We start from the raw sequence: 16,122 nt of genomic DNA on the forward strand, positions 1-16,122 counted from the left end.
TGAAACACACATAATATGGTAGCTGCAGTATAATAGCAATATTTATTTTTGCTGCAGTACAAGGGGGGACACACAAGCACTCACTGTAGCTAGGTAGATCTGGGACTGTGGTCAAAGTCTAAGTTAAAGGTCAAGGCCACCCAAATCAACGCTTGAGGGTAAAAATTTCAAACTCACAATCAAAAAACCATCATTTTGCTTAGTCACTGGTCAATGATTGAAAAGTACTCTTAGTCACAAGTCAGAGAGAAATTTTGGCAAGTCCTGTCACAAATCTACCTATAGTGCGTACCTAGCTACGTGACACTCCTTTGCAGTAGTGCACTATTCCCCCCTGTGACTAAGTGAGACCAGGCATTGGCTATAATTCTAGGCAATACCGATGGCAAGTATATATCTCAACATGGTGACAGCTAAGGCTATACAGGCTTGATTTAGTTAGACGTCGCTTCAGCTCGACAGGTGGCTGCCTTTTGGCATACTGCAGTACGTACCGGCAATGCATGCATCATGGACCTTCATGATCCCTACTAATTTTGATGAAATCGTTCACTTTGTGATAAAAGCACCAAATTTTCTGTGGAAGTTAAGTAGGGTATACTAAATCATTTGAGATACGGTGCCATGTCAAAATCATTACCTTAGGGCATGTTTTGGAACTTTAAAATTAAAGTTATAAGCCAGTGAGGAAACCATACAAGTGCATCTGAAATCTTCATTTTTGCTTAAATAGCATGAATGTATCAGGTGTAATCAGAAAATCTTTCAAAGTGTGGTAAAATAACCTGTTTTTAAGCACTTCTAATGGAGCCAATATTTGAGTGTTAAAAGTACAGACACGATAAATAATATATTGCACATCTATGGCTTCACATACCATGACCCTCCATGTTTCTTAACATGGCAAGCTAATGACCTGGATGGGAACGTCCCTTGATCAGCTTTTGGATATGACCATCCCTTGCTTGGCTATTCAGATGCAAAATTTCAGTATATTTACTATTGAGGCATCTCAGAATACTTTTATGGCTTCACCAATACATGTTTTACTTTTCAGGATGTTTGAGTGTGACATGATTGGTAATTTTAATGGCACCGTATCTAATATGAAATAGTATGAATTAAGCAGATTTTGTACCAAGTTAATCAGGGGCGGTTTTAGGGGGGTTTCTGGGGTTTCCAGAACCCCCTCTGAAACAGCGCGCGCCCCTACGATTCACCTGAGTGATAAAAATTACAAAGAGTTATACATACTGTATTATATTATATTAGTGACCTTTTTTTTTGGTGTTCAACTTGCAGCTAGGCTGAAGTTGCAATTCCAGAGAACCAGAAACCCCCTCTGAAAATTTCTAGGTCCGCCCCTGAGTTTGGTGCTTTTATCAAAGAGTGAACGATTTTTTCGCTTAGCCGCTCTACTACTACCTGGTAGCGACCTCAGACTGGCCAAAATTTCCACTACCTGCAATGTTTTCTTCGTATCTTTAAAACAGGGAAGCCTTATTCTCTCCCTCATTCAGCAAACAATCTATAATAACGATGCATTATAGCGCTGAAGTTTGGTGTACCGGGATTAAGCATTTCCGGAGAAACAGTACGGAACATTTTTAGGTCCGCATACTTTCTGTAGAAAAAAGTTCGTTGAGTGCGGGTGAATTTGCTGATGGTTTTCAGAGTCGTTTTGAGACTTCCCTGGGCAAAGTGAAGGTGCTGAGTTCGATTCTGGACACATTTTGAGGTGAAACACACTCTTTTACGTTGATTTAGGTGAGCTAAATATGGTGTAGTGTAGAGTTCGTGTAGGTAGCTAACACTTTGTCTCGTGAAGTAGCCTCAATATTGATTGTTTTAGGTCAGTTTTCGGTAGCTTATTTTTAGCGGAATTTCGTGGAATGCCAGTATTGTAGTTGTGGGGTCATATTATTATGATTATGTGTCTATTGTGTAGAATTGATAGTGTTAATTGTTGGTTGGAGATGGCCTTGTCACTGCCTTACATTGGTGAAAACTGTGAGCGAGTTGGAATCTCTGCTCAAGGCATTGTTAACCACATTTTACCAGCCGTACCGATATCTTCGATTACTAAAGGAGTGGTTTTTGAACTAAATGCATTTCGAGTTAACTGTAATTTTTCATGGAATTGCTTTTATGAGTGGTTGACATTGATGGTTGATGATGTATTACCATTAACACTGACGGCTATTAAATCACTTGTATTCAGACTGAACAAGAAATGCTCAGAGCTCTCGCGTAACAAACATAGTGACCAGATTGTCCTACTATTTCAGGAGCCTTTTTTTGCACAGCAGAGTATACCTGCAGTAGAACATTCACAACCAAGTAATGTTAGTGCAGAAGTACAGCAAAAGGTTGTAGTAAGTGCGAAGCCAAAGCTCTGTGTAAGAAATGTCAACAAGAAATTAAAACGCAAGGATGAAAAAATCAAAGAATTTAAATCTGAAGTTTCTGCATTGTCTAAAGAAAACCGCGGACTTCACAGTTGCTTAGCTACAGCTCAAAGAGCAAGCGAAAAGAATCGGGTTGCTCTTAGTCGATTGAATAAGAAGCAGGAGAATGTTATTATAGAAAAGGATTCTCAGCTATTGAAATTGGAAAATTGCTTTGATGCACGCATGGAGTTGCTAGAAAAAAGAATAGAGGATTTGATGTGTGAGGTAGAAATTGCTAGAAATGAAAGAGATCAACTTGCAGAACGTTAGACAGAATTTGAATCACAAACATTGAAGACAAAAAAAACATAAACAGTTGTATCTTGACAGTGTCCAACAGTGCTGTATGGAGCTAATGAGTTTAAATGTGAGCACACAGAATGTTGAAAAAGTGATTAGATCTGTATTGCAACATATTGCTGGTATGAATGTTGAAAACCTACCAAAGCCAAGTACCTTGATTGAGATGACATCTGAAATGAAGGGACTTGCGTGCCAACAGCTTGCAGAACAGTTAACTAGAACAAAGGATTTGACGCTTCACAATGATGGAACTTCTAAATTTGGGCAACACTATGGCAGATTTCAAGTTTCATTACCAGAAAGCTCATATTCTTTGGGCTTATGTGAAATGCTTACTGGATCTGCTGATCTGACCCTCAAATCACTACAAATGATCCTTGCAGATATTGAAGCTGTTGAAGGTGATGGAATAGGTGATAAAATATTAGCAAATATTAAGAATACAATGTCTGATCGGCATATAGTTGAAAAAAAGTTCAATGGTTTGCTAGAAGACTACAGGCAGGAAATCTTGCCATCAGTTGTAGCTGGATGGGATGCTCTCTCTGAGGAAGAACAGCTGAATTTGTCATCTTTGAACAATTTTTTTTTGTGGAATGCACCTAACAGTTGGCATGGCTGACTGTGTATTATCCACTTTGCTTGAATGGGAAAATGCTTACTTTGATGAAGTCCCATCAAGACATGTTTTAGCTCGCAAAACAGAACCTGGAATTGTTCGAATAATTCAAACGGTTTGTAAGGCTCTTAGCAGACATGGCTGCGAGAAAAGCGGTGTATACCAACACTTCACCGCTTATTTGAAGCAAAATGGTGTACCTCATAATCCATTAGCAATATTTCGAGGAAATCGCTTCAACATTGTCTTCTATGATGCTGGTGCTCTTTTCTTCATTGCTCCATTAGTCAATGATTTTTTTAAGAATGTGTGGCAAACTCCAAATCAGCTACTCAAGGCTGTTTCTGCAAACTTGGCAGTTCCTGAGCATTTAGCTGGGTGCAAAGCATTGGGGATAATCAATAAAGTGATCACTGGACCCCTTTGGAGGGTACTAGAAGACAAAGATATATCTATCCTTGATATGAATGGACGATTTCAGAATTTATTGTCTTGCTTAGATAAGTGGGCTATTAATGCTTCCACTGTGGTTTCTGGTAATGCCATTGTCTTTGAAGATTTCCCTCCAACTGTTGATGCAATCTATGAATGCTTATTTGCACCAAGTGGGTATGATAATATTGTAGAGGAGATTCTTACTGTGTTGTTTGGTGCATTTTCATCTTTATTAACTCGACTTGTTGGTGAGCATCTACCTGATGGGAAATATGATGCTACAAATGTATCTTTGGTTGCAGAAACAAAGTCTGTTCCGAAGACCAACACTATCAGTGAGAGGGATTTTGCACAGCTGGATTGCTTCCTCAGGGAAAAACCAAATGCATCCATTTTATCACTAGAAGCTTTGATCTTGTTCTGCAACAACAAAACTGCTAGTTGGTTGAATGATAAATCTCCTGCTGAGCGCTGTGAGTTGCTACACAAAGCAAGAAGTAGTTCCTCCGGCTTAAAGCGACAGTATCAAGTTCGGAGAAAGAAGCTGATTGAAGACTGTGCTAAACTTCTACAGGAAAAACAGGCTTCTTTGCTTCGTTTGCGAGAAAAGAAGATACGAGAGAAAGAAAACCTTACCAAGGCAGTCATGAAGTTTGGGTTATGGCAGAATGAACAGCATGTAGTGGATGGTCTTGCAAAACTAAAATCAAAAACTAGCAAGTTGCATGCTTTGAAAGTTCAATTGGATTTCAGACAGAAAGTTTTGGAGCAATGCCCTGCAGATAAAAGTATATTCCACCTCTCGAAAAATAACAAAAAGCTGTCTGTAGAAGAAGTTTGCAGCAACCTGCACAAACTTTTTTTGCCACCTTCTAGTGAAGACCAAGAAGGACTAATCGGCCGAAGAATTAAGCACAGGTGGATGGTTGATGGTGAAGAGCAATGGTACTCTGGAATGATTCTAGATGTTGTCCCTGGTACAGATGACTGGTATAATGTCCAATATGACAACGAAAACCAAGTTCTGTTCTTAAACTTGCTTTTGGACATTGAACAAGGTGATTTGGAATTTGTGGATTAAGTTTTTTATCTTTGTTTTTGTATATAGTGTATGTGATTTTAGTGTGTTCTAGTTATGAATTTGACAAATTCCTGTGAAACCAAAAGTGGGTGTGGCTTAAGTGTGCAATTTGTTTCTATACATGTTTACATTATTGGTACCAAATTTGGTGGAAAAATTCTCACGTTTACTGAAGTTATGAGTTGTAGAAAATTTGGTGCCATTTTCCCTATGGAGAAACTGTGTACAAAAAAAGCCTTACACTGGCAGACATTACTAGCCATAAAAAGGCAATGAAATAAGATATTGAAAATCTGTTTTCAGATTTGGTATCCTCAATAATTTCTTTACACACCTGTAATGTAAAAAATGCAAAATATGCAATAATTAAAATTGGTCCGAGGTCGCTACAGTACTACTGGTAGGCATTCCAGCCCGATTTTTAAATTTTGGAAAAACAGGCTTTTATATGCTCAATAAATAGAGTATTGATTGCCGATCTCAGAAATATATAGTTTGTTGGGTTGGAATTAGTTACATTGGCATGCACAGTGCTTAAAAACTAAAAAAAGGTACATTTTTTCTCCAGGGCTCCCCATACATTTTAAAGGGAAAAATGGCACAATTGAATCAGGAAGCCATCTAGCAATCTGGACTATCTTGAAACTGCAGTTGCTTCTAGCTGCAAGTTTGTACATGTAATGAGAGTAACTTCAGGTCTTATTGGATCTCAGTGATCTTTGTATACTTTGTGGTGAGCAAATATGCTTCACCTGTTGCACACTTCTCAATACAATGGTGTATACCCATATAGGCAAGTGCCTGGGCTATCTCAAGTTGGTAAAAACATCAAGTTAACAACTTATAAAGGTAAACAACTAAAGTGGAGGTGCCACAATGATGCAACAATACCTAAGGTGGAGTTGTGGTTCAATTATGGCATTGTTATGGCCGACTTTGAAGTGGTTCATACTTTTGAGCTCAGATGACTCAGCCATCAGAAAATTGCTCTGGAGCTGAAAATCGCTAACCCGAGTGAAGTAACTACGCACTTTAAAGTAAGCACCAGTGACTACCTTCCACCCGACAGTACGTTTTTTTTAAGTTTTAAAGTATTCTACATATATTACAAGGCTTGAACTGAAAGATTACAAAACAACACAAAACGTACTTATATGTAACGCACACGATAAAACTAAGATTTTCATGATGATCAGCGTGTGGACAAACCCCACAGCGATATTCATCCTCATTGGAGCTCAGATGACGGAGCAATCCCAAGTTAAACACGAGTTGTCATTTTGTGCCAGGGTTCTATTGGGGAATATACGGAGAATTTTTTTATTAAAAAATCTCGGATACTGGAATGCCTACTACTGGTGCTTTTCTGGCCGACCCGGCGGCGAGCCCGGCTGCTGCTTGGGCCGGCTGATACAAACCACAAGTTAACTATAGTCACGATAAATGCTAACGTGGCATTGTTCTATACCATATGCGTATTTTGTACCATACGCGTATGGTACATACCATATGCGTATACGCGTACGGTACAACCATACGCGTATGGTACGGGAAATCGTACCATCTGAGTATAGCTAACCTGGTATGCGTATAATATCAAGCAGAAGATTTTTGCACTGCCGTACCTATTGACTACGCCTGATGGCACTCTGCTTTCATTTCTGTTCGGGGAAGAGGGAGGGGGGAGGAGCTAGTCTTTCTGTTCAGTGAAGATCGAGATACTCTAATAGGGCAATCATATATATTTATTATATAATTGCAAGACCTCGCACAGCGAGTATAAATGCAATATACAAATCAAAATATATAGCTACAGCTAACTAACAATTTTACAGTTCATTTATAAGAAGGTTGTTAAACATGAAGCTTCAAAAGTCTCGCAAGTTGTTCCATATAGCATGCAGTGGAAGGAAAGAAGCTGAATTTATATGTGTCAATTCTAGTGAATGGCAGGGTAAGTTGGTCTGATTATAGCTATTCTATTCTCTAAAGCTAAGATCAATTTAGCTTTACCGCGATTAAGATATAATTTACTTTACTGCATGATGCAAACCTATTTAAAATAAAGCATTCCTTAAAATAAAAGAATAACATGATATCTCGCATGACTATATATATAAGTGATGAAACTGACATCTTGATTTAGAACAATATATGATAAAAACAATCATGAATTCATCACACTGTTGGCAGATCCAATCTTGAATTGTGTTAAGTCCTGCTGATCTGGTAGGATCTGATGAAATTCTACATTGTCAAAACTAATAAAGGTCAATCATCTGGGTTGGAAGCTTTACGAAAAACATGATAACACCTAGCTGCATACAGTATAAGTCTGAAAAATATAAATCAAAGGAAGGGGATTAAATATAATGTCTTGATTTATACGTAGTCATTGGTGTATATCTATAGCTATAACAATGTATCTCGTTGTCTGTTTAACATTTCATTTCATCAAAGCATCTGACAGTTCCACAAAATACATGCAATAGAGCCATCACCCATATAATTATGATGGTTTATGTAAGCACCTGTGGATTATTTTCTTGATGTCTTCTGACTTTTGTACATATTGATTTATTGCCTCGTCCTACTGTCTACTGCCTTATTTGTCATGGATTTCCATCTTGCATTTTTATAATAAATGACTTCATTTATCCACAGTGTAATTGATTTGAAAGTACACAAGCTGGTATACTGTATACGTTCTTTAGAATAGTTGAGTTAAAATGACCAGATTTGTGAAAAGGTACCTTTTCCACACATTTTACATACCAGCAAACAAAATGGTGTAACACTTGACTCTTTACTGATAAACTTGCTCTTAGTATCAAAATGCAGATAGATACTAGTATAGCTACTGCATGTACACTCATGGATAATTGCATGCAGGCAATTATAAGGTATATGTTCAAAAACTTACGAAACCCTGAAGTTCAAAATATACATGGGTCAAATTTTGTCTGTGAAAAAGGTACCTTTTTGCAAATCCGGTCACAAATTATCTAGCTGTTGCATAGCAACTGCACACACTGACAACGTATGGTAAATTTTAATTTTTGTTTCTTCTTCCACACAGTACATTGTGGCTGCAATTGCTACACATATATTGCTTCTTATTGGATTCATGATCCATTGTTGATACAATGAAAATTCAAAAACTAGGCCATTATTACAAATGCTACTCCTCCTTCATATCTATAATAGAGTTAATGATGTAATGTAATGATGTGACATGATGTAATATAATGTAATTTATGTATACCTGTAACATTAATATTGTGTACTGTAGTTGTAAGAGTTAGTTGTTATTGTGTACTTTCAGTTATTGATTAATAATATTATATACAGTAGTCTGTTTTGCTTATAAATGGTCTACCTACACTTCCCTACAATTAGAACAATACCCACACATAATATTTATGTGTTTACAAATACTCCTGAAGATAGTCAAAGATTAGTACAATAATTAAAAGCTATATAGAGCGATATTACCCAAAACTCTATACTAAGGGTTTCTCTATACTTGTATATATGAACTTTGTAAAATGTGTTTGGGTTTAAAGGTGCCCAATTATCCCTTCAACATAAAACAAGAGCAGTATGCTCCTTGTCTTACTCAGAAACTGAAATTTGAAGTTAAAGCATTATTTAGGACAAAAGACATTGATTTCTTTTAGGCTGTAGAATTGTGTCAGCATATTAATATTCACGATTTTTCAATGAATATAACTGGAATGCATAGTGATATAAACACTAAGCCAGTAGAGGTAGCATTGTAGCTAAATATAAACACAAGATTTTGATATAATTATCCATATACTGCATTCTGATTGGTTACAACATAGCAACCATATTAAATAATTTGTATCCATTGGCAAACGGAGCCAATTTTTTCAGGCATACATATATTATTTCATTTAATATTTTATTCTATTGTTGCTACATATAATCTATTGTTTACCTTTAATTTGCTAGTATACACTAGCTTCCACTTAAAAATGGATATTTATGCCTGGTGGCACTAAAGGTGTGTCACAGTTGAGCAGACAATTTTAATCAGATGAGCTCGAGAAGTACAATGTATAATGATTGCTCAAACAGAGGAAGACCTGGAGAATGCTGATACAATAACATTGAGGGAGGTAGCAAAGAGATATAACTGTAGAGAAAGTAATGTTTTTAGTTTGCAAATTAATGTAAATCTGCATGGCTGTAGCTTATAGAAATATTAGACATGCTATACTCTAAGACTGATGTGCATAGTAATTAATTGTGCAATAATTTTTTTTAAACTGTAGTTCGCTGAATCTTTGCTATTGAATGAGGCATGTGCATTGCCTACTGAGATGAAGTAGGAAAACATAACATGGCAGAGATTTTATGGTGAGTTTATGAGTTCTAATGTATAGTTCAGTAATGAATGTATATTAAGTAGCATTGTTTTATTATTGTTAAGTGTGTTGTATAGCTACTCGCTACTTACTGTCATGCTTGTGGATGGGAAGACAATGTGTTTAGCTACATGTGCTTAGCTACTCTTATCTGAATGTACTCTTTAAAGTTAACAACATCCACATTAATTTGTGCTGTAGGTCCAGTGTGATGAATATACTATTTACAGTATGTATAAACAAGAAAAGTACGTAAACAAGAAATTGGATCCTCAAAAGAAGAAGAGTGTACATAGTATAAATGCAAATACAGTGAGGAGCCATGTTGCACAACTGATGACACTTATGCAGTGGCGTAGCCAAACCCGGGCAAGCCAGGGCATTGCCCGGGCATCAGACTTCTTTGCCCCACCATCAGCTCCTAGAGTAATTATAAAGACGTGGGCTGGATAGCTCGAGATTTGACTAAAGTTACTTAACTAGTCACTGCACAACTTATACAACACTCACCGTGCCATTTTCGTCGATGGTTTCCTTCTTTTTGGCTAAACAGAGATGGGGTTATCCAAGGGATTTTCCCTACGAGTAACTTGATTGTGCACAAATAGAAGAGGCAATAAATAGAAGCAAGATCACGTGATTACAAAAAACCGCGTAGCATTGTGGCAAGGAGTGACGGACAAAGAATTGGTTTCACTATGCATGGTGGGCTGGACGGTTTACATTTGGATTAAGTGATCACGGTAGCTATTGGTGTGGTCAAAACTCGGGAGGCAAAGCAGTCTAGAGATATTTGTGAAATTAGCACCCATCTATCCGTGTGGATACTGCTCAGTTCAAACGGTATGGAGTACTTGTTCAGTCAGCAATTCTTTTCTTTTTGTTTCCATTTTTCTAGGCTAACAACTGTAGTGGCAGAGCATAGTCATCACGTGATAGAGCGCCTCGTGTTTTAATTCAAGAATCTTTGTAGTCTGGTATTAAGACACATGTAGCTATAGATGTATGTAATATGTTAGAAGGCCAATAGCTAGCTAGGCGTTCGCTTCTATATTAGGTTGATATTAGTCATCTTGCATACAGTATAGTGTAGGATGATACATAAAGCATTTTAAAATGTTATATTGATGTCCATATGAAGATGGGCATGTGTACGTGTGTTGCATGGGAAATGGCTTGCCCACCCATTGCCCAGGCATGGCGAAAAGTCTGGCTACGCCACTGCACTTATGAAGTTCATTTTTCCAGTTATTAGCTTTGCGCAAGCAGTATAATTATTAGAGGCTTCAACTCTCCTACCACTTGGGAACAGTGTTAAGACTAACATTTTTCACTTTTTTATAGTCTTCAAATTGCAATTTGCTCACATTACTGGTTACAATATTGGCAGTTTACTAAAATAAATAATTGTTTCATTTATCGAGATATGTTAGATAATCGAGATAAGCTCAAAGGAAATATCGAGATATGTCTAAATTAGTCATCGCACACCTCTAATAATTATGTATAATTTAGTTAGAACTTACTAGCTACCATGCATGTTATAATTGCTCTCCTTGCTTATTTACCCAATTCTGTTGTAAATTGTCAGTTATCCACACTTATAATTGAGTATATTATAAGACCATCTGCATGCTTCTGATAGCTACTGTATAAAGTAACATACATGCACAGTACCATTTATGTAAAGTTCTGCAGACAAAGTGAGATCATGTACATAAGATTTAGGTACATTAGTATAGGACTATAGTGGGTATTGCATGGGCATGGCAAGGATAAAATGCATGTGTGTGCTGATGAATAAATTTATAGTTACAGCTCAGTAGTAAGCAGATTATTGTGTTGTGTTCTAAGTTTGCTCAGCTAGAAATGCTTGTAAAGACAGCCCATTGTAGCTAGGTGATGGCAAGGCTAGAAGATGGCAAGGCTAGAAGATACTGAGAAAAGGCATAATACGCATAATTATGGTACGTACCATACGCGTATGTCTATACCGTACGCGTATGGTACGGAAAATCGTACCGTACGCGTATGGTATATACCATACGTACCATACGCGTACGGTACAAAATACGCATATGGTATAGAACAGCATCACTCACCTCACTATTTTTGTTCATGCAGACAAACTCATTGAGGAAATTTTCGTTGACTGGACTCCATAAAACACCTTCACGCAGTGAGGCCATTGGAGCTAACAACCAGAATGATCCGTGAGGAGAGGTTAGTATTGTATCTTCTAGCCGGAGCCTAAAGCTAGTTCTAGACACGCACGCTTAATAGTTATATACTTTTAATAACTCAACTCAACACATATAGCAACTAACTTACAACACAGTCTTACAAGTATAAATAGTGTAGCTACTTAATGACGTCATACAACCATACAGATACAATTACATCAACACTCATTAAGTAATAAAGTCTGTTCATTGTCACGTTACTACATTTCCTCCTCTTCAAGTTCTGAGGCTTCATCAGTAGCAACAAAGTCATCATATCTAGCAGGAGGTTTTCTAAATCATGATGGTCTTGATGTTGACATTGTAGTTGTCTCAGTAGTGTCATCCGATGTGGTTAACTGATCAGGAATACTAGAATGCTGTGTTTTCAGTTGGTTCTGGCTCTGATTGAAAAGCTAAGTCAAACTCTGATCCATTAGTTCCATTGGTTGTAGCATTGTATCTGGCCTTGATGTTATCAACATGTCTCCTTACTATTTTCCCATCAGACAAAATGACACTGGGCCTGTTGACTTTTGAATAGTTCCTGAAACCCATTTTGACTTGGCATGACTGAAATCTTCAATGTAAACTGGGTCACCTTCACTGAATTTTCTAAGACTTCTCATTATCACATGACAATTTTATTGTAGGGTTCGATTAAGAATGATTATCAATGATTACCAATCATGTACAACAGCAAATCATACAAAACTACGACTATAAGCCTAGCAAATTTACAACTGGCCTACGTGTACAAAACTCAATAATGAAACACAATACTACATGTGAGCCAGATTAATCATTACATTCTTAAGATACTATATCTCCCTCTTAGTTTAATTGCTACTAGGTGACCAGGGTCTCCTTGGCTTCGGCAGTCGTGCAGATCTTCTCAGAGGTGGCTGTTCAACTATTGACTGTTCAGTTTGAGCTGGTTGACTGTCTGCCACTTGAGAACTACTTGCTGGTTGAGAGTCACTTGGTTGAGAAGAAACTTGTGGAGGATCCACAAGATGTGAGACAGCCAGTCTGGTTTTCAACTGGTTTGCATGACGGCGCCAAGTAAGGTTTTGTCCTTCAATTAAAACTTGGTACATCACATTTCCAGATTTCTCTTTGATTATACCTGGAACCCATCTCTTTCCTTCCCTGAAGTTTCGTACCCACACTAGGTCACCTGTCTTGAAACTTTTCGGTCTAGTCTGTAAATTGTAATGTTCTTCTTGTCTCAGTTTAGCTTGTTGTAACTGAGTTTGATTAGGGTGGAGGAGATCTAGAAGTGTCCGTAATCGTCGTCCATTCAACAGTTCTGAAGGTGTCTGACCCGTCACTGAATGAGGTGTAACTCTATATCTTGCAAGGAAATTCGTAACACAATCTTGAACTTCTTTTCTTGAAACAGGATTAGCTTTCTCGACACTGTTCTTAAAAGTTTCAACAAGTCTCTCTACTTCCCCATTTGATCTAGGGTGGTAAGAGGCAGTGGTTGTGTGTAGAATTCCACGTGAACTACAGTAATCGTTAAACTCACTGGCTGTGAACTGAGGTTCATTATCTGAAACGATCTGCTCCGGTAACCCTTGTGCAGCAAAGATTTGCTTAAGCTTGCTAATTGTGGCTGTGGCACTTGTATCAGTCATTTCTAACACTTCTGGCCATTTACTGAATGAGTCTATCAGAAGCAACCACATCTTGCCTTTGAATGGTCCAGTGTAGTCGATATGAACTCGTTGCCAGGGATGTAGTGGCAATTCCCACTGGTGTAAGGGTACACGGACAGGATCTCTCCCAGCTGTGGCACAACCTGTACAACTCTTGGCATGAGTCTCAATAGCACTGTCAATGTCTGGCCACCAAACATGAAGCCTTGCCAATGACTTCATTCGTGTCATGCCGGGATGTCCTGAATGGAGCAGTTGCATCACTTTGTGACGGTATTTCTGTGGAATCACTACCCTCAGCCCCCAAAGTAAACATCCATTGTGAATCGTCAATTGTGTTCTCTTCTGAAAGAAAGGGCGTACTTTACTGTCCACTGCACTAGAATAAACTGGCCAACCATGTAATGTATAATTAAATACCTGAGACAAAACTGGGTCTTGAGCTGTGGCCTTCTTAATTTCTTTGTCAGTCACTGGTAATTCATCTAACTGTTGTGTTTCCACAGCACAAACAATTTCTTCAGCGTCGTCAACCCAGTCTTGGTCCAATGGTAATCTGGACAGAGCATCGGCATTTCCATGGTTGGTGGAAGGTTGGAAATGTACTTCGTAATCATAAGCAGAAAGAGTTACAGCCCATCATTGCAATCTGCTGGCAGCAATTTCAGGAATTCCTTTCTGTGGATGAAAAATAGTCAACAATGGTTTGTGGTCAGTGTATAACTTAAACTTCCTACCCAACAGATACTGCCTAAACTTCCGGACACCATACACTATACCCAGTGCTTCTTTCTGGGTTTGAACATAATTTTGCTCGGCCTTGGTCAACTTACGAGAAGCATATGCTATTGGTTTCTCTGTACCATCAGGAAAGGTGTGTGAGAGGACTGCACCCACTCCAACAGGGCTAGCATCACAAGCTAAAGTTAAAGGCAATTTGGGATCATAGTGAGTCAAGGAATCTGCTGATGTCAGAGCCTCTTTGATCTCATCAACTGCATTGGTGTGTATATGGCTCCAGTACCACTTCTTATCCTTGTGTAACAATTCATGAAGGGGAGCACACTTGGTAGCTAGGCCAAGTAAAAATCTGTCATAATAGTTTACCATTCCTAGGAATGACCTGAGCTGCTTCTGATCTTGGGGCAATGGCATGTTCTGAATGGCTTCAATCTTGTCTGTCATTGGATGAATTCCATCCTTATCAATAACATGCCCCAGGTAGCTGACACTTGTCTGCAGAAATGAACACTTTGATTCACGAAGCCGAAAACCACTGTCCTTGAGACGCTGCAGTGTCTTCTGCAAGTTTGTCAGGTGCTCCTTCGCAGTGTTACCTGTAACAATAAGGTCATCTAAATAACATGCAACACCAGGAATACCACTAAGAGTTTGCTCCATAACTTTCTGGAAAATAGCTGGAGGACAACTTAACCCAAATGACATTCGCTTATAGCAATACAACCCTTGATGTGTGTTGATCACAACCAGCTGCTTGGAAGCATTGTCCAGTTCAATTTGTAAATATGCATCAGGCAAGTCTAACTTGGAAAAGTGGACACCACCATTCAATTTATCAAAAAGTTCTTGTGGTAGTGGTAGAGGGTAAACATCATTCCTCAATACTGGATTCAATGTGACCTTGAAGTCGCCACAAATATGCACTCTACCTCCAGGCTTTCTGACTACCACTATTGGTGTGGCCCAGTCTGACTGTGTAACTTTCTCAATCACTCCATTCTTTTCTAGCTGGTCTAATTCGGCTCCAACAGGTTTGATAGCAAATGGAAGTCGGCGAGGTTTACAGTACTCAGGCACTGCTTCATCACGAAGTGTGAGTCTTGCTTGAGCAGTTGTGCAAGTACCTAAGCCTGGATGAAAAATGTCTGCATGGACTTCCAATATCTGTTTGAGACTGTTCAACTCAACTTGTAAGGCAGCAATGATACTGAGCTGTCTGGGAGTAATTGTGATGTTGAGCATTGCTAGCCCATCCTTGCCTAGGATGTTGACTCCCTTGTGTGAAACATAAATAGGCAAATTGGCTGACTGACTTGAATCATCTTCACGTATCACTGTGGTTGTAAAGTAACCCAAGAGTTTGATGGGTTGGCCTTCAAAAGCTCCAAGAACTCATTCTGTCTTGGTTAACTTGGGTTTCTCCAAGTCTTGCCAGGTCTTCACATTGATAAATGTTAAGGGTGAAGCTGAGTCAAGCATCAAACGTAGGCGTTTCTGCATCTCTGTGAGGTGTAAAATTTGAAACATTGGAGGAATGTCAGCATGGGGTTGTTTATCTGACCGAGATATGGGAACAACTGCTGACTCATATGACTCCTGGGGTGTTACAATCACAGCTGCAGATCCACAGACTTTGGCAATGCGGCCAATTTTTCCACACTTATGACACTTGGCACTGTAAAATCGACATGATTTCCGAGCATGATTTCCCCCACAACTGGCACAATTGGTACGAGTCTGTTCTTTAGAAAACTGTCCTGTGCTAGGCTGCTGTGTTCGCTTCCTGGGCGGTTCTGTTCTGGATTTGGACCTTGGATGCTTTCCACTGTTGATGGGTGTCACACTTGTCTGACTTTCGCCTTCAGAACGTTTCAGGGCTTCACTCTCTGCAGCTTCAAATGTAGTTGCTAACTGAAATAAATCATCCAGAGATTTGCTGTGGTCCTGGGTCAACAATTGTTGAAGAAGGCGTTCAATGCGTAGTCCCATCACAAACTTGTCACGAAGATTTTCGCCCAATGCTGCTTCTGCCCACTGGCATGTAGAAGCCAAACGACGGAGTTCTGTCACGGAAATATCGGTCCGGGTAAATCGTTCGGTCCGGCCGTATGGCAAGCGATCATATGGCAAGCGATCAGTAACAAAATTCTACCTGACATCCGAATCTCGACCTGACGTCGAATTACGATCTCGACCTGACGTCGAAGTACGAT

At 38.8% G+C, this 16,122-nt stretch overlaps 1 protein-coding gene and 1 long non-coding RNA gene across 2 annotated transcripts; both read left to right on the forward strand.

Moving 5' to 3' along the window:
• Positions 1-1,369: 1,369 nt before the first annotated feature.
• On the forward strand, positions 1,370-4,978 carry LOC136250788 (uncharacterized). Its single transcript, XM_066043077.1, has 2 exons — positions 1,370-1,767; positions 1,949-4,978. The coding sequence occupies exon 2, from the start codon at positions 3,350-3,352 to the stop codon at positions 4,886-4,888; it is 1,539 nt and encodes a 512-aa protein (XP_065899149.1). The 5' UTR covers positions 1,370-1,767; positions 1,949-3,349; the 3' UTR covers positions 4,889-4,978.
• A 3,838-nt stretch (positions 4,979-8,816) lies between these two features.
• LOC136250789 (uncharacterized) lies at positions 8,817-9,621 on the forward strand. The gene is made up of 3 exons (XR_010698718.1): positions 8,817-9,033; positions 9,190-9,274; positions 9,484-9,621. It is a non-coding gene; the product is annotated as an uncharacterized lncRNA (long non-coding RNA).
• Positions 9,622-16,122: the final 6,501 nt, after the last annotated feature.

Source organism: Dysidea avara, chromosome 3 (assembly GCF_963678975.1).
Source record: "Dysidea avara chromosome 3, odDysAvar1.4, whole genome shotgun sequence".
Lineage (NCBI taxonomy): Eukaryota > Metazoa > Porifera > Demospongiae > Dictyoceratida > Dysideidae > Dysidea > Dysidea avara.